This window comes from Artibeus jamaicensis, unplaced genomic scaffold, assembly GCF_021234435.1.
Source record: "Artibeus jamaicensis isolate MK-2021 breed Jamaican fruit bat unplaced genomic scaffold, CSHL_Jam_final contig_426, whole genome shotgun sequence".
Taxonomy (NCBI): Eukaryota; Metazoa; Chordata; class Mammalia; order Chiroptera; family Phyllostomidae; genus Artibeus; species Artibeus jamaicensis.
This window is the reverse complement of record NW_026521826.1, coordinates 3,308,169-3,327,438: the sequence shown is the minus strand read 5'-3', so window position 1 is coordinate 3,327,438 and position 19,270 is coordinate 3,308,169. Positions and strand designations below refer to the sequence as shown.

Here is a 19,270-nt window from a genome sequence, read left to right as displayed (position 1 = left end):
TTTTATAGAACCGTAAACTTTTGTGGTACACTACTTGTTGAGAGTTCTGTACAAAGCATACAATGGTTGTTCTTTAATTTTTCTAGATATATAGCTGATTTATTTGTAAAGCATTCAAACATGTAATTTCTTTCTTTAAAACAGGATATTCAGTTGCTGCTGGGGAATTTACAGGAGACGCTCAGCAAGGTGAGGGACATGGTTGAATGTAAGTCGTTTGTAATACATGGGGAAAGGTAAAAGTCACCTTTAAAGATCTTTTACAAATGTAATTTTCTTTGCTACACTAAATGTATGTAAATGGAGTCCCAGAAGGTATATGACATTTTCAGAAAAGCAAAAAACTGAAACAAAATAAAAAAAGTTAGCACAGGTTTTTAAATCTCAAAGAATATCATATGAATGAATACCAATGTTTATGCACTCTAACTAAGCAATAAAAAATTAGTCCCATAGTCCCATGTTCTGAATAAAAAAATACAGATAATTAAATGACTTATACAGAAGCCATGCTGTGAGTGACACATCAAATGTGAGGAATCGAGATCCCTCATTTTAATTTCTGGATCTCATATTGGCACATTCAAACCAAGCCCCTCATGCAACAGCAACCTCCACCTCCACGTTACTTCCTCTTTCTCTCTTTGGACCTGGTCAGACACGAAGAAGCAGAACAAACCAATCTCTGTCCTCACATAGCTCCCCACCGTCTGTCTTCTTGGTGTCAATCCTCTGATTCTGTATCTACCCTCATCTTCCAGTGGCTAAATGCTACTTTTTCTTTTGAGGCCACTTTTAAATGTCATCTCCTCTAGAAATCCTTGGCTTTCTTCCTTAAACTCCTGTATCAGGCTGTGGCTGGTGTGGCTCAGTTGGTTGTGAGTCATCCCACAAAGTGAAAGGTCACTGGTTCAATTCTCAGTCAGGGCACATGCCTGGGTTGTGGGTCCCTCCCTGGAAGGGGTGTGATGAGAGGCAACCTGTCGATGTTCATCTGTCACCTCGATGTTTCTCACCCTCCCTTCCCATCTCTCTAGAAATAAATAAAATAAAATCTTAAAAAAAAAACCTCCTGTATCATCTAATTTTTCCTTCCACTAAGGCATTTACCATTTATTTACTCATCAAATGTTTTTGAGTGCCTACTACATGCCTGGCTTTGTGTTAAGTGTTAAGCACACAGAGGTGAACCTCATCCCAGAGTTTATAGCCGAGGGATGCTTACAGACGTGAAACAACAAACACAAAATACCTGATTAAAAATTGTAGCAAGTTAGGGTAAAGTTCTAAACGCGGAACTAGTCCCGTTTGGGAGGACTCTGCCTTCATGACCTGGTTGCCTTCTAGAGAACCCATCTTAGTTTTCGCCATATGAATTTCAGAAGATAGAAGCATTCGGTCCATAGCAGCACCTATCATATAATTTTGACAGTAAATGGCAGTGTTTATTTACTAGTAATATTTATTGAATAACTCCATCAGCAATCCATATTGGCCATTTTCCATCTTGTTTCAGATGAACATTAACTGCTTTCCACTAATGTGTCTTATAACTGACAAGAAGTTAAGAGTAAATTAAATATGGCCATCTTTAGGAGTCATCATAGCTCTTTTAATAGTTTCCTCTTGACAAGACATGCAGAGCAGAAGTTCATGAAGAATGTTTTTGCTGCTAGGTAGTGGTTGAAGACAGGTATCTTATTTTTTCTGTAGAAGAATGTTTTTCTTTTGAATACAAGGTAATTATTAAAGGCCCTCTCTTTCCATCATTTTTTCTTCAAGATAGTAAAAGACAATCTATTGTAATGGTTAAAAAGCATGGAATTTGGGGCTATACCATGTGGGTTTATACCACTCTGACTCTGCCACTTACTAGCTCTGGGACCTAGTTACCTCACATGTCAGCACCTTCATTTCTTTATTCCTATAATAGGGATGATGGTGATGATAGTATCATCTACATCATAAGATTCTTGTGAGTATTAAAGAGTTAAATCTATAAGATTCACAGAACAGTGCACTGTGCATAAAATTACCATTTAAATGTTAGCTGTAGTAAAGAATCCCCGGGTTAGGAGCCATCAGAGATAGAATTGAGTAACTATCACTTTTATGAAGTCAGATCTTACAGTCACTTAGTGATTTAGCAAAGAAAACTGCAAAATGTGCCAAATGATTTTTAAAGGTAGCATTAGGGCTCTGTTGGAAAGCTCTCCAGAAGAGCATTTAGTTTGAACCCAAGGACATTAATGATGTTGTGCAACAGATTATCATAGGAAGACATAATAGAAAATCATAGTGTTTTTCCATGGGTTCTCAGAAATATCTAGAGAATGGGTCCAAGTTTTAAGTAATTTACGGGTATCAAAAGTAGAAGCATTGTCAGAGATCATAATCCATTCATGGGACCATTCAAAGTCCAAGGCTGTTCACTATTTACTTAATTAAACAAGAAAAAGTGGGTATTTTATGCAAAATAGTGATTCTATTTTTAAGAATCCCTTGTCTATAGGACACCAAGGATGTCCTATAGACAAGGGATTCTTAATACCGGATCCTTGAACTCTAGGTGGTACATGGATGGACCTCATGGAATTTGAATGCCCAGAAATTATACGCAAAGTTTTGTACGTATGTGAATTTATCCCATAAGAAGATCCATAACTTTCATCTAATTTTCAAATGTGTTCATGACTCAAAAAAGGTTAAGATCCTCCATTCTCATTTTAGAGTGAGATGAGGTGAGCTAATGCTCAAGAAAGTGATCTGGTCCCACTGAATCCTGGGATAGTCATTTGATGGGATGGAGAGAACAGTGCTGCCAGTTCTTGAGCTCCACTACTCACCAATTATGTATGGTGACCAAACCTTTCTCATCCTCAGTTCCCAGCCTGCCAAAAGTGGATACGAATGACTACTTTTGAGAGGTTAAATTAGAGAATTATTATAAAGAACATGCCATGTTGACTAGTGGGTAGAAGACATTCAACAAATGCTAGCTAGCCACCCTCCTGCTTCTCATTAGTGGGGTTGATGTCCACGTCATGTATTTAGAGGCCAGGGATCTAAATTTTTCCTGTGCATGGCGTCAATATTAAGAGACTTCTGAAGGTTTCGCCAGGAGTTACTGAAATGGTTCTAAGAAAAGTCTCGTATTTTCCCTCTCTTCCCTGAATATTCAGGTAGTTGAGTGACAGTCCTAACTTGCCTCAGATTCCAGTCAATTGTCTTGATAATTTTTAAACAGTTATGAATGCTTTTAATCAACATTTCATTTGATAATGTCTTCATGTTGTAGCCATATGAGGTTACAGACTTCTAAGTTACTGTTATGATGGCTGGTTTTTTAAAAACAAAATGCCAAGTGTCTGTGGGATGTGAGTAGTGGTTGCCCTGTGTCCCAAATGGCATAATCCCCCTTAATCTTTCCTGGTCGAGAGCCTGATCCTGAAACCAGTCAACTCCATTTTATCTGGCTGTGATCTGTCTTTAGGTGTTGGGAGAATCTACTTCCTACCAAGTAAAGATGGTTGAAAACCAAGCAATATGCTACCAGTTCTGACAGCTTTCCTAGCAATGTATCCAGATAGCTTAGTTTTTCTGAACTCCATTTTATTCTTCAAGAACATTATTCTTCAAGGATATTTTTCATAATATCCAAGTCCCACTGACATTACTGCAATAGTTGCCCAGCTGGCCTCCCTGTTCATCTTCACCCTCCCGTAGTCCCTGAACCCAGCAGCCAAAGTGGCCGTTTAGAAACAGAAATTAGATTGTGCAACTTCTTTGCTCACAGTGGGGTTCCAATTCATTCAGGCTAAAATCCAAATCTTCGCAATGACCCAAAAACTCTTATCTTGAAGCCATTAATTGCTTTGAACTCATGTTCTACTCTTTTGCCCCTCACTCTGCTGCAGCCACCATGGCCTCCTTGTTCCTTGGAATACTCCAGACACCTTGCCCTTGCTCCCTCTGACTAGAACATACATCCCCCAGAGCCACATAATGTTCACTTCCCCACTCTCCTCAGTCTTTGCTCATGTGTCACCTTCTCTCCAAGTTGTTCCCTGACCACCCTAATACGTTGCATCCCCACTCCAGCACTCTCTGTACTATTGGGCTCCTTAGTTTCCTCCACTATACTTATCTGCTTCTAACATACCATTTCACTAGCTCTGTTTTTTAAAGTGACCAACTCTTCCAACTGGCGTATCAGCTCTAGGAGAGCAGGGAATCTTGCTCTGTATCCTGTATGTGTGCCTAGAAATATTGATTAAATGAGTTAATTTACTGCTGAAAAGTCCAACATGTAGCCCCAAATGAATCTCCGCTGACTATTAATGCTAAGTGTGACCACCCATCTTTGCTAATGTTGAGCACAGCAAGTAGCATTAATGCTGGAATTTGTGCTCTACTTTTAGGGGCAGGAGTGGGGGAAGGGAAATTTAAGTGGAAAGGGACTATATTCCAGGCCCCTCTTTTTAAAATTAAACTACATTTTTAACCCCACTGAATCAGATAATAGTGTGATTTATAGAAATGACAGGTAGAAAGATCTTTGATAATCAGAGATTCCACCTCCCACCTATTGCAGGTGACTGAAGAAAAAAAAAGGGTCAGTGGCTCATCCCAGGAATGTGACAGCACAAAGGACCCTAAACACTCCTTCGTGAACCTAGAGCCAGCTCTCTGTGCCTTGGAACACCTGCCAAACCCTTTCCACTGTTGTTTCCCGTATCTGTCATTGAAACTTCCTTTCTCGCCTGCCAGGTTGCCCCTACATCTTCTGCCAATAAACAGTTTCAGGGGGCAGACACATATCATCTATGATATGTGGCCTTTTCTTAGATAGCCGAAATTGTTTTAACATTTTAGTGTGACAGGAACTGTTAACTTTTTACGCTAGCACAAAAGATGTCACCACAGTGAAAGCTGGAGAGGTCAGGGAAAGAGGTGTGATCTACAAATCACACTCAGAGCTGAGAATCCAGGCTTTTGGTCTAGAGGCAGAAACACATGGAGCCCGGTGACAGAGACTGGTTACTCTCACAGTACAATGTCAGCTCTTCTGTTTTCTATTGTCTGCAGCAGAAGCAAAATCCAATGCGTGCAAAACCATGACTGCAAACTTCCTGCTGTCTGCACGATGTAGTTATTTAAGAAATACTGTCTTTAACTGAATTGTTGTGTAGCTGTAAAAAGAAATTATATATAAAATTCACCTTCTAAATGACTGTTTTTTAATCACCAGAATTGGTTGCCGGAGTTCCAAGAGGAGCCCAGAATTTTGGATATGTGAGTACTAAGGGTACATTACAGAATATTTTCTTGTGTATACAACTTTTAAATCTTTTAAAATGCCCTTAAATAGCAAGCCCTACTGATCCATGCTTGTTTTGTTTCTAAACAGGAGGCCAGATCTTTTGTTCTGATCTATGTGCAGACTCAGCTACATAACTGGTGGGACCCAGTGCAGGAGAACGCAGGGCCGCTCATTGAAAATTATTAGGAATTTCAGGACATGGTAGCTGGGCATGAAAGCAAGGGTGGGGCCCATCTGACCCTGGGTCCCTGTGTGACCGCGCAAGTCACACAACCCTGGAGCCTGCCTGATCCATATGCGTAATCTAGGGACAGTTGCAGAGGACCTCATTGGTGATATGATCAACATTTTAATGTGTCATGTAGTAGCAATAATAAAATCAATTGTTATTTCACTAGTGTATTAGTTTTCTTAGGGCTGCCATCACAAATGACCATAAATTGGAAAGCTTAGAACAACATAAATTTACTCTCTCAAGAAGCCTGAAATTAAGGTGTCTGCAGGGTCACACTTCCTCCCGTGTATCTAGGGGAGAATTCTTCCTCTCTCCAGAGCTTCCGGTGGCTCCCGCCTCTCCTTGGCAAGCAGCAGCTTAACTCCCATCTCTGTGTCAGTCTTCATGGGGTTTTCTCCCCTCTGTATCTATGTGTGCCCACTCCTTTCTGTGTAAGGACACCAGTCATTAGCTGTAGGTCCTGCCTCAAATCCAGGAGGATTTTATCTCAAGATCCTTAACTCACTTCACCTGCAAAGATCCTACTTCCAAATAGCAGCATGGATTTTGGGGGAATGCTATTCAAATCCATTATAACTAGTTGCTACAAAATTAGGAAAAGAAAATAAATAGACCTTATAAAATAAAGACTTTTTAAATGAAAATATTTTAACTAATGTTTCTTTCTAAAACGTCTAGTAAACTTATAATATTTGTAGATTAGGGTTGGGCTGAATAGAATGAAAAGGAATAATTTTGCTACATGAATGTCATCTTAAAATTTAATTTTTTGCAAAGAGGCATAATCTCCAATTTCTCACAATAGCATGAATCTATACAAAAATCCTAATTAGATCAATTCACCAACCACCAGATTAATTGCTCTCAAGAAATATTCAAAGGAAGCAAAATTTGAATTCAATGATCTTGAATTCAAATCTTGCTTCTCCACTTCAGAGTAGTAATATGCATTTTGTCTGAAAGGACCCCTAGACTTAACCATAAACAAAAGTTCAGTGGGGCTTTTTAAAGATCATTCTGATGGGCTACACTTTGATTTTGCATTTAGCTAATCATTTATCACTCTTCTCTAAAATTTAAAAATGATTTAAGTTATAATTAATTCTTTTCTCTAATTCTATTTCAAATGATGTAACCTCTCTAATTTCTATGATTTCAGGTTTCAATCATTAACTCTACAGATATGACTTCTATTCAGAATTTCACTGGTGAACAGGTAAGGACATTTTAATATCAAATAATGTCACTTGGTACTCATAGCATGTAGTGATTTTTATACTATTTATTCTTTTATAAGATAAGTATTTACTGAGCACCTACTATGCTCTGAAAGCTGTCCCAGGCACTGGGAATATAGCCACACATCTGACAGATGAGAACCCCGTTCTTGTGCAGCAGTGTGGGGGAGGCAGGTGGCTGGGGGGCTGCAACAGTTAATTAGTAAACAGATAAATGGCCACAATAATTTCAGGTTGTGATAAATTATATAAAGACAGATTATGATCCTTAAAAGCCAAAATGCTGCTGGGATTTGAGAGCAATCCTGTTCTATGGTGGCCTTGTGTGTAGTGCCTGGCCGTGAGTTCTGGGCACCCACCTTTCATCTAAGACATGGGCACTGGGCAGAGTCAGTGACCCTGGGCTCTGCCTCCCCTTCTCACTGTGGCCGGAGCCCTCCCATGATCCCAAAGTTATATGGAGGTTGACAAGCTATCTGGCTCTGCTCCCTTCTTCACAGGGAGCAAGTGCTCCTTACCACTCCCTGGCTGAGGGCTTAGTAAGCCGGGGCTGACTGCCTGAAAACAGGCTGCTGCCATTCTCCTGATACAACATGCCCTGAGTCACACTTCACCCAGCATCCTGCATTTCCCTGGGTCTTGGGACCTGTTGAAAGCTGCCACATTTCTTTAAGACAGTGAATGTGGTGCTGCCACCTGAGGCAGCCAGTCATGAGTTGTGCTAACTAGTTTCTCTGGGCATCCAATACTCTCTCCCAACCCAACCCACCCAGGTTAATAAGTGTCTAGAAAGACTCACAATTGAATTTGGCCAAGTCACATCTTGGCCTTCTGCATTATGACATAAAATGCCCAACTTTTAGCTAGGAATTAGAATAATATATTTGTCATGCAGTGATGATTAATAGAGTTTTTCAATGAGCACAGAGCATTTGCGACATTCCCCTTCCCTGCCAGATCAGGGCTTTAGTCTACCCATTACTCCGCAGTTTTCAACACAGCATTTAACAACTCTGTTGTGACACCCACGAGGCACATATGGAGAAGTAAGGCTGGGATGATAGTGAAGTTGGCCGGGTTTATGAATTTTGAACAACTCTTCCCAAGTGGTGATAATTAATGGTTTAATGAAAATCTGGCAGGGTTTCTCCTTTGCCCAGATTTGTTTTACAGTTTACATTTGTTTTACATTAGAAGTTCCTTAAACATGGTTAGATTTGGCTTTTCTAAAACTTCTCATCCTTAACATCACCTAGTTTTGTAATCCTGAAGCTGAGAACTTACTACCTAAATGATGCTATTCCTCTGGGTGAAGGGCACACGACGCCAGCCAGGAATAAAAGTGTTACTGTAAATGTTTGGAATAGAGAAAAGAGGGGGAGAATCAAATTCTTGAGTGACATTTGTTCACTCCTATATTCATTCCCTTGCCAAAAAGTACCTGGCACCTGGCACCTGGCACCTACTTTGAGTTAGAGGAACCCTGGTCAGGTGGTGCAGGTAGAAGAGTGAACAACACACACCAACACCTTCACCTTTGGTGGAGCACACTCTGAGTGGGCTGTACGCTGATTAAGTTAGTAGGCGACATGCTACTGAGTCAGCTAAAGCGCTGGATGGCAGAATATGGAAACAAAAATATCCTGACAAGCTGAAACTATGGGCCAAATCCACAAAGATTATTATAAATCTCGAAAGCATAGGTTGAAAAGGAAAACCTATGAGCTAGGATGGGGGAAGATTATGGCACACTAGTTACACTCAGAAAGGACTTAGGGACCTTACTTGACAATAAACACAATATGAATCGATACTGAGATGTAATTTTCCCCAAATTAAAGCCTTTGTTATTCTTCAATGATATGAAAAGCCCAAAGCACAGAGTGTAACTACTACTCAAGAAGAGTGTCGGTGTGCTCAGGGGGTATCAGCTTCTGTTCGGCATCCCATGCCGTGTCTCTTAAGAAAAGGGGGCCAGGATGGTGCACCAGCTGAAAATGTTTCCGTGTGAGATCTCATATAGCAGTGGGATTAAATTTATTCTGTGAGGCTCAAGATTGCAGAACTAGGTAGGATTAAGGACTAGAAGTTACGGAAGGGCCAATTTTAGAAAAGAAAATTCTAATAATTGAGTCCATTAATTGAATGGGCTGATTGTTAAACATTTTCTGAGGGTATCCAAGTGGCTGTCAGGGATACTGGGGGGAAAATGATGCATTGGGTCAGGGGTTAGACTAAATGGCTCCAAGACTGCCCACGTCCAACAGTCTATGAAGTTAAATGCAGAAATGTGCTGCAATAAGATTAATCTTTCAGGGATTGAGACATGACTATAAAAATGCTTTCTGAACATAAAATATGTCATGTCATGGTTTTTCTTTGCAGATGGCATCTTACTTTGGATATACAGTTGCAATATCAGATGTTAACAGTGATGGGTAAGTTAATAAGAACTTCCTCACTCACCATGTATTATACTCATCCACGAAAATGTTATATTTTTCCCTTAATGAAATACATCCTTCCACAGCTCCTTGACAAATAGAGGCTCTCTTGTTTTAACTCTTTTAAAAAATTTTTTTTGGTTCAGGGCAAAAGGATATATCTCCTAAAGAATTCTTTGTCATCCTAGTTTATGCTTAAGATTTTCCACATCTACTACTTCTAGAAAAGAACTATCTTGCTTAGTTTTATCTTTAATTTTTATGAATTTACTAGTCCTTGACATTCAAAATCCATAGCATTTGAAGAGTTTGCTCATCTGTCGCTTTTCACCCTTTAGCAAGGTATACATTCAAGGTATAACTTTAGCAAGTTATATTTTTATATAAAAATATTTTTCTCTCTTTTTTAAAAATAGTTTTTCTCTTGATGTTGCTTTAATTGACAGAGTAGTAACACCACAGAGGAGATGAAATAATCATGTTATTTTTTTCTGATTATGGCAGTAAATTAAAGCTGAGTTTGGACCAAACAACGTGATAAATTATGTTTGTGTTTAAGTTATTACTTCAAAAATAATTATTAAGGGGGGGCTTTCAAGATGGCAATGGACTAGGGTGGAGCAGATACCAGTTCCTAATACAAAAGGGAGAGAAACCTGTCCGATCGGAGGAGGTGAAACCAGCAAGCCAGCAGTTGCCAAGCATATATGAAAATAAGAGACCAGAAACCGCATCGGTCACGGAGGAACCAGACGAGTCACAATCAACTTGAAAATATGAAAAGACCAGAGCTGGACCCATAGAAGAGGCCTCCCAACAGTAGAGTCAGAGAGACAAATTGCACTTTGCTGTAGGAGAGAAGCCAAAAGTTGCTGCATATTTGAGTAGGTGGAAGCAGAGAACGACAGGATAACCGAAAGATACTGCACCACTGAAATTCACAGGCATTCCACCACAAAAGTTCACGCCATAAACCCAGGGTGTCAAAACAGATTAATCTTAGGCCTTCCGCCAAGATGGAGGCATAGGTGGATTTGCCGGGCCTTCTTACACAACCAAGTTTAGAGACAACTAAATATTAGCAACAGAAAACACAGCCAGAACACAGAAATTTGAACTTTTTGGAAGTCTGTTAACAACAAATTCTTCAGCCTGACCGGTAAGGGACGAAACCAGCAGCTGGTGGAGCAGGGTTGCACAGGAAAACTTGGTCGGACGGACTCAGGCGCGTGGAATCCAGGCTTGCGGAATCCAGGCGCAGGGTGGGACCTAGTGAGCGACCGAGCGAGAGACCGCGGGGAAACACCAAGGGAGTAGGGCTGCGGGTTGACTGTGGTCGCGCATTTGTGCGCGGGTAGACAAGCGAGGGCAGTGGGCAATTGCACCGGGCCTGGAGGGTCCCCACAGCGAGCAGCAGGGAGGGCGCCGCCATTTCTCTGCTCTGACCTCACCTCCACATACAGCATCATAACCCAGAGACTCTGAGTGGCCTGGCCCAGGTGAACCACCTAAGGCGCTCCTCCTCACCCAATGGCGGCACGAAACAGCAGAGGGGGCCGCCATCTAACTGCTCGGACCATGCTCCCACATACAGCGTCACAAACCAGCGACCTGGGAGTCCAAGGTGCCGCTTCTCACACTTAAAGGGCCCGAACAGACCAAGAATGGCACAGGAGGATCTCAAAGCCCCAGAGCCTATAAATCTAAGCAATGAAGAAATAGCAAAACTCTCAGACGCACAGTTTAAAACACTGGTCATCAGGATCCTCACAGAACTGGTTGATTATAGCCACAAATCAGACAAATATATGAAGGCGAAACTAATTGAAATGAATGGAATTGCACAGGAAACCAATAGCAATGAAAAGGAAACTGGGACTCAAATCAATGGAGTGGACCAGAAGAAAGCAAATAATGGCCAAACAGAAAAGAGTCAAGAAGCAAGAATTCAAAGAAATGAGGAGAGTCTTAGGAACCTTCAGGTCATCTTTAAATGCTCCAACATCCAAATTATACGGGTACCAGAAGGGGGAAAGGCACAGCCACCAGTGGAAAACTTATTTGAACAAATCATAAAGGAGAATTTCCCCAATCTGGCAAAGGAAATAGACTTCCAGGAAATCCAGGAAGCTCAGAGAGTCCCAAAGAAGTTGGACCCGAGAAGGAACACACCAAGGCACATCATCATTACATTAGCCAAGATTAAAATGAAGGAGAGAATCCTAGAAGCAGCAAGAGCTAAGGGGACAGTCACCTACAAAGGAGTCCCCATCAGACTGTCAGCAGATTTCTCAAAAGAGACCTTACAGGCAAGAAGGGGCTGGAAAGAGGTATTCCAAGTCATGAAATCCAAAGACCTACAACAAGATTGCTGTATCCAGCAAAACTTTCATTTAGAATGGAAGGACAGATAAAGTGCTTCTCAGATAAGATCAAGTTCAAGGAGTTCATCATCACCAAGCCCTTATTATATGAAATGTTAAAGGGACTTATCTAAGAAAAAGAAGTTAAAGAAACATGAACAGTGAAAGGACAGCAAACTCACGGTTATTAACAACCACACCTAAAACAAAAGCAAACTAAAAGGACAGCTAGATCAGGAGTGGAAACATAGAAATGAAGATCTCAAGGAGGGTTAGCAACAGGGGAGTGGGAGGAGGAGAAGGGGAGAGAAGGTACAGAAAATAAGTAGCATAGACAGTAGATAGAAAATAGAGGGGGGGGGCAAGAATAGCATGGGAAATATAGAATCTAAAGGACTTGAGACACATGGTCATAAACTAAAGGGGGGGTAATGGTGGGGATGGGGGGGTAGGGTGGAGGGGAATGAAGGGGGGAATAGAACAACTGTAACAGCATAATCAATAAAAAAATTTAAAAAAAAGAAAAAGAAAAAACATGCAAAAAAATGATTACACATTGCAAGTCTCTGGAAACTATTCAAAAGTTCACCAATATGGGACAGATTCAATAAATAAGGTACATCCACACTAAAAAAAAAAAATTACTATGAAGAACTGTATGCCAAGAAGTTTGAGGACCTAGGGGAAATGGACACATTTCTAGAAAAATATAATCTCCCAAAACTCAATGAAAAAGAAGTAGAAAACCTGAATAGACCAATAACAGCAAAAGAAATTGAAGCAGTAATAAAAAAACTCCCATCACACAAAAGCCCTGGACCAGATGGGTTAACAGGAGAATTTTACAAAGCATTTAAGGAAGAGCTAACCCCCATTCTTCACAGACTATTCCAAAAAATCCAAAAGGATGGAAAACTCCCAAACTCCTTTTATGAAGCCAGCATCATCCTAATTCCAAAACCAGATAGAAATATAACAAAGAAAGAAAACTTCAGGCCAATATCACTGATGAACATAGACGCTAAAATCCTCAACAAAATATTGGCAAATCGCATCCAACAATATATCCAAAAGATTATACACCATGGCCAAGTGGGATTCATCCCAGGTATGCAAGGATGGTTCAACATTCGCAAATCAGTAAATGTAATTCATCACATAAACAAAAGCAAAGATAAAAACCACATGATCATATCAATAGACTCGGAAAAAGCTTTTGATAAGGTACAGCACCCATTTATGATAAAAACACTCAGCAAAGTGGGAATAGAGGGAGCATTCCTCAGTATAATAAAGGCCATTTATGAGAGGCCTGCAGCCAATATCATACTCAATGGGCAAAAACTAAAAGCTTTTCCACTAAGATCAAGAATAAGACGAGGATGTCCACTTTCACCACTTCTATTCGATATAGTATTAGAAGTTTTGGCCACAGCAATCAGGCAGGAAAAGGAAATAAAAGCATCCAAATAGGAAAGGAGGAAACAAAACTGTCGCTGTTTGCAGATGACATGATAGTGTACATGGAAAATCCTATAGACTCTACCAAAAAACTGCTCAAACTAATTAATGAATTTGGCAAAACAGCAGGATACAAAGTCAATATCCAGAAATCAAAGGCATTTTTGTATACTAACAATGAATCAGCAGAAGCAGAAATCAAGGAAAAAATCCCATTCGATATAGCAAGAAGAAAAATAAGATATCTGGGAATAAACCTAACCAAGGAGGTAAAAGACCTGTATGCAGAAAACTACACAGCACTGAAGAAAGAAATCAGGGAAGACACAAACAAATGGAAACATATACCTTGTTCATGGATTGGAAGAATTAACATCATCAAAATGTCCATACTACCCAAAGCAATATACAGATTCAATGCAATACCTATTAAAGTACCAATGGCATATTTCACAGACATAGAACAAACACTTCAAAAATTTATATGGAACCATAAACGAGCCTGAATAGCAGCTGCACTTTTGAGAAAGAAGAACAAAGTAGGAGGGATCACAATACCTGATATCAAACTGTATTACAAAGCCATTGTAATCAAAACAGCCTGGTACTGGCATAAAAACAGGCACATAGACCAATGGAACAGAACAGAGGGCCCAGAAATCAACCCAACTCTCTACAGTCAATTAATATTTGACAAAGTAGGCAGTAATATGAAATGGAGTAAAGATAGCCTCTTCAACAAATGGTGTTGGGAGAACTGGACAGCTATGTGCAAAAAAATGAAACTTGAGCACCAACTTACACCATACACCAAAATAAATTCAAGGTGGATAAAAGACTTAAATATAAGCCGTGACACCATTAAAGTCCTAGAGGAGAACATTGGCAAGAAAATCTCAGATATTCCACGCAGCAACATTTTTACCGATATGTCCCCTAGAGCAAGGAATATAAAGGAAAGAATAAACAAATGGGATCTCATCAAAATAAAAAGCTTCTGCGTGGCTAAAGAAAACAGTATTAAATTAGCAAGACAACCAACTGTATGGGAAAACATATTTGCCAATGATACCTCAGACAAAGGTTTAATCTCCCAAATATACAAAGAACTTACAGGACTTCACTCTAGGAAGACATCTAACCCAATTAAAAAATGGGAAAAGGACTTGAACAGACACTTCTCCAAGGAGGACATATAGAATATCCAGAGACACATGAAGAGATGCAAATTAAAACCACAATGAGATACCACTTTACACCAGTCAGGATGGCTATCATAAACAAAGCAACAAACAACAAATGTTGGAGAGGTTGTGGGGAAAAGGGGACCTTAGTTCACTGTTGGTGGGAGTGCAGACTGGTACAACCACTATGGAAAACGGTATGGAATTTTCTCAGAAAAAGAAAAATCGACCTGCCTTTTGACCCAGCAATTCCACTGCTAGGATTATATCCCAAGAATCCTAAAACATCAATTTCAAAGAACCTATGCACCACAATGTTCATAGCAGCACAATTTACAATAGTCAAGAGTTGCAAGCAACCTAGTTGCCCGTCAGTAAATGAATGGATTGAAAAATTGTGATCCATTCACTCCATAGAATGGAATTCTATGCAGCAGAGAGAAAGAAGGAGCTACTACCCTTTGTAACAACATGGATGGAACTGGAAAGCATTATGCTGAGTCAAATAGGCCAGGCATTGGGGGGGGGGGGGGAGGGGAATTAAAAAAAAAAAAAAAAAAAAAAAAAAAGAAAAAAGAGGAGAGGGGGTTGAAAGAAAGGGGGGGGGGGGGGGGGAGGACAAATACCATATGATCTCACCTTTAACAGGAAGCTAAACAACAAAACAAACAAGCAAACAGAATAAAAACAAAGACACTGAAATAGAGAACAAGTGGGCAGCGACCAGAGGGGAGAAGGAAGGGAATTTAAGGGGAAAAATGGGGAGGGATTTTGAGGAACAAGTATGAAAGACACAGGGATGAGGACTGGGGGTGGGGAATGGGAGGGAGGTGGGGAGACAGAGCAGGGGGTGCTGGGATGGGAGAAATAGACAAAAAACTGTACTTGAAAAATAACTAAATAAAACTTAAAAAAATAAAAAGAAAAAAATTAATTAGTAAGCATCCTTTGGTTCACTAAAAGCACCTGTCAGATAAAACAAATGATCAAGAAAATCAATAAGTTGAGATGAACATCATGATTATTCATCCAATTAATCCTGTTGGAGCACCTACTATGTGCCAGGCATTGCTCTCAATGTCCAGAATATAGTGGTGAATGGAGCTCACATTTTTGCAGAAGGCAGATATTTGAAGAGTACGACTGTGTTCCAGGATCTGGCCTAAGCTCTTTAGATTCATCATTGACACACACTAAGCTGTGACCTTTGTGTAGCTAGAAATGCTCTTTATACATTATGCAGTGGCTTATGGTTGGAGATGAATTTAGTAACTTTTGTACCTTTTGGAAAATATCTTTTCATTATTCTTTCATTGAACATTTATTTCTTGAGCATCTACCATACACTATGGCAGTGTTCTAGCTTATAGCAGAGAACAAAATCAAAACCCCTACCCTCATCAAGTTTATACTTCAGTTGAGGGGGGTGGTGGAAGCTAGTGGCAAAAAGTAAACAAGTCAAGTAAGTGTATGTTAGATCATGATGAACACTAGGCAGGAAATCAATAAAAGGGCTGAAAGCAACCAAGATGTCCTTCAGTAGGCGAATGTGTAAATAAACTGTGTTACACCCAGACAATGGGACATTACTTAATGCTGAAAAGAAATAAGCTGTCAAGTCATGAAAAGACATGAGGGAATTTAAATGCACATTATTAAGTGAAAGAGGTCACTCTGAAAGTCTTCATAGTGTATGGCTCCAACTGTTTGACAGTCTGGAAAAGGCAAAACGATGGGATGGTAATAGGGTTGGTGGTCACCGGGTACTAGCAGGGAAAGGAGGGACGAACAGTGGAGCACAAAGGGTTTTTAGGGCAGTGAAACCGTCCTGTGTGATAACTGCACAGGTGGGTCCATGTCATCACACATTGGTTGGGACTCATAGAATGGCCAGCACCAAGAGTGAGCCCTATTGTACACTGTGGACCTGGGCACTTACGATGTGTCAGTGTAGGTTCCTCCATTGTGACACGTGCCCCTCTCTGGTGGCGATGTTGATAAAGGGGTGGCCATGGCGGCGGGGTGGAGAGGGGTGTGTGGAAATTCTCTGTGTGTTCTACTTAATTTCATTTGAACCTAAAACTGCTCTAAAAATAGTCTATTGATTACACTTATAAAAGCAAAAACAAGGACATAGGGAATATTGGGAGGGATGTGACTTTCAATCAAGTGGGTAGGGGAGGCCTGGGTGTTAGGGTTGCAGTTGAGGAAAGACCTGAAGTGGGTAAAGGGGCAAGCCCAATGATTTGGGGGGAAGAGTGTTCACATTCCCAGAGGTGGGACCTCAAAGATGAGGGAGAGGAAACGGTGAGGAGCAGGGGCGTGAAGGCCTGTGAGCACTGCATTTACTCCAGACTGCTTTACACAGCACCTCCCCGGCTCTGCCACTAGCAGAATGGGTCTGTTTCCCAGAAGGACACCTCTTGTGAGCCACTGATGGTTCTAAGTGAGGCAGTGGCTTGCTCCAACTTCGGTCGTAGCAGGCAAGCTGTCTGTTGGGTCTCGGTGGCCGGAGGCCTTCTGGAAGCTCACTGCCAGAAGCCAGGCAAGGCCGCACAGAGGCGGGGGCAGAGCAGCAGCGGTGGCAGGGGCAGAAGTGGCCTGCGCTCTGGATAGATTTTGAAGGTCCATTGGAATGGAAGCAGGGATTTAAAATTAAATTGCTTTAACCTTCAGCTGTCTGAGTTGCGAAAAGTAAGTAACAATTAGGATGACCATTCACAATTTCCAACTTGGATGAACTGTATTTGTTATCAGAGCCTTTTTGTAATTTAGAAAGAAAATGACGGAAGAAGAACTTGAGTCCAAAACATGGAGTTGTACATTCTTCAGGGAAAAAAGAAAGCCCCACAGTGGCCTTTAGGGTACATGTAGACACATCTCTCTGAACAGAGGGTGACATCACAAACCCAAGGGCTTCTCCCCTGGGAGCCGCACGGCACTTGATAGGACACGGATGAACTCGGTATGAAAGCTTCATACTGCACTGAACAGTATGTTCACTATCTTAATATTGCTATTTGAAAAAATGAAGTGCCCCTCAATTCTCAGTTTGTACATAATTGACTCTTTTTAATTATTTACATGCTCTGTAAATGCAAGGTCCTGTTGTAAGGGAGTATGCAGCAGAAGCCCCTGAGAGCCCTTCATCTCAAACAGAGATGGACAACTCAGGTGAAGTCTGAACTTACAATAAGGAAGATATAATCTGCCATCATCTCTGCAGCGCCTGTATTTCTAGAATAATCATTTGATATTGTCGGCTTTCAAACAGACACGAATAGGAAACACATGGCATCTGGTGTTTCTGGGTTTATACTGGATCCCAGAGTGGGTGTCTGAAAGCCACTAGGAACAGTGACAGCCAATGGCCTCTCTTCCCAGGTGGGTACTCATCCTCAGAGAAGGTCAATAAAACAACCTGCTGGTCAGGGACCTGAACCTGCAGTGCCCCAGAGATCTTGGCCGAACAAGACAAGAAGGACAGCAAGTCACATGTGTCCATGACTCCTAAGGCCCCGCGATGGCTCTGTGCAGGCAGACACATGTGGCCTCGCTTAGAGCAGTGCTTTGCCGTTCTCTTTCCTGACCAGGTTTCCAGCAGAGATCCAAAGCCACAGGAGGTTTATAGCAAACAGGAATCCTTATCTCAAAGTTTTCCTGGACATTATCTATACATTTGGTCTCCCCAGTTTGTTAGCCATTTCAAATGCAGAAAACTCTTCTCCACCAAAACTGTGTAGAAACTAACTGCTATTAAGCAACACAATTTTGATCATGTACGATTAGCAGACAGTTTTTTCCTCTCTCTGTGCCTTCCTGTGTAATGTGTCTCACAACATCAGACCATATGTACTACAGTCCAGTGAATGATCTAAAATTCACTCACAAGGAAACAGGCATGGAAGTTAAGTGAATTGCCCGAGATCACATACACATTAGGGAAATAGCTTAATTAGTTGCTGGACCTTCTGCTAATTTACCCAACATCTTCTTTTTACTATCTACAGAGAACAACTGTTAAGCTCTATAAAATGTAGTTTCAGTCTTCAAGGTTTTATAAACTGTATCAGGAATTTTTGATCAAATAAGTGAGTAAAATGATGGTGTGACTCTCAGTTTTAGAAGATGGGAAATAGGATAAATTAGTGTAATGGTCACTGAAGAAATCCAATAACCTCTTTTATTTTTTCAAATAAAATGATATATATTTAAGGTGTAAAACATGATGTTTTAGAATAAATATACATAGCAAAACGACCACTGTGTTCAAGCTAACACACATTTACCGACATGATCCATCTGTATCCACCCCACGATGCGTTCTGTGTGGGGGGTGGTAAGAGAGTGCCAGGGATCTACTCTCTCAGCAAATTTCCAGGATACAATATAGTATCATTAACTATGGCCCCATGCTGCCCATCAGATCCCTAGACTTACTCACCCTACGCAACTGCTACTTAGTGCCCTTGGCCGACTTCTCCCCATACCCCCTACTTCTCCACCCCCGGTAACCACAAACCTAATTTCTGTGAATTCAGGTTTTTAAAATTCCATCGCATCCACACGCACATAGTTTTATCTATCTATCTATACATACATGTACATAAACATATACATGTAGTCTGTATACATCTATGTGCATAGATATATACACATAAATATAGATTCCAGTAACTTTAAGTAAGGGTTGTGATAGAAGAATTAAATCTATGTCTTAAATGTTTTACTCTATTTTGGCTATTCATTAAAAGAACCTACATTTCTATTTGTTAAATGTGCATTTTAATAACTTTCCTTATTTTTATAAGCAAAGTCTTCTACTTTATAAAAATATAAAATCATAATTTCAAAGTTATTTCACCAGGACTTCTGGCCAAGATGGAGGCGTAAGTGGAAACACTGTACCTCCTTGCACAACCAAATTTAAGGACAACAAAGATTTAGAAACGAAAACACAACCAAATCAGACAGAAAACTGAACTGTACCTAAGTCCGACAACAATGAACCACTAGTCCGGA

At 40.6% G+C, this 19,270-nt stretch overlaps 1 protein-coding gene across 1 annotated transcript in view; it reads left to right on the top strand.

The window, feature by feature from the left end:
* The window catches only part of ITGA8 (integrin subunit alpha 8), a 181,795-nt gene that overhangs the window by 45,388 nt on the left and 117,137 nt on the right, over positions 1 to 19,270 (top strand). The window contains exons 8-11 of the mRNA XM_037141295.2: positions 145 to 189; positions 5,252 to 5,295; positions 6,718 to 6,774; positions 9,182 to 9,234. Coding sequence (XP_036997190.2) covers positions 145 to 189; positions 5,252 to 5,295; positions 6,718 to 6,774; positions 9,182 to 9,234 — 199 coding nt within the window. The remainder of the gene's footprint in view (positions 1 to 144; positions 190 to 5,251; positions 5,296 to 6,717; positions 6,775 to 9,181; positions 9,235 to 19,270) is intronic.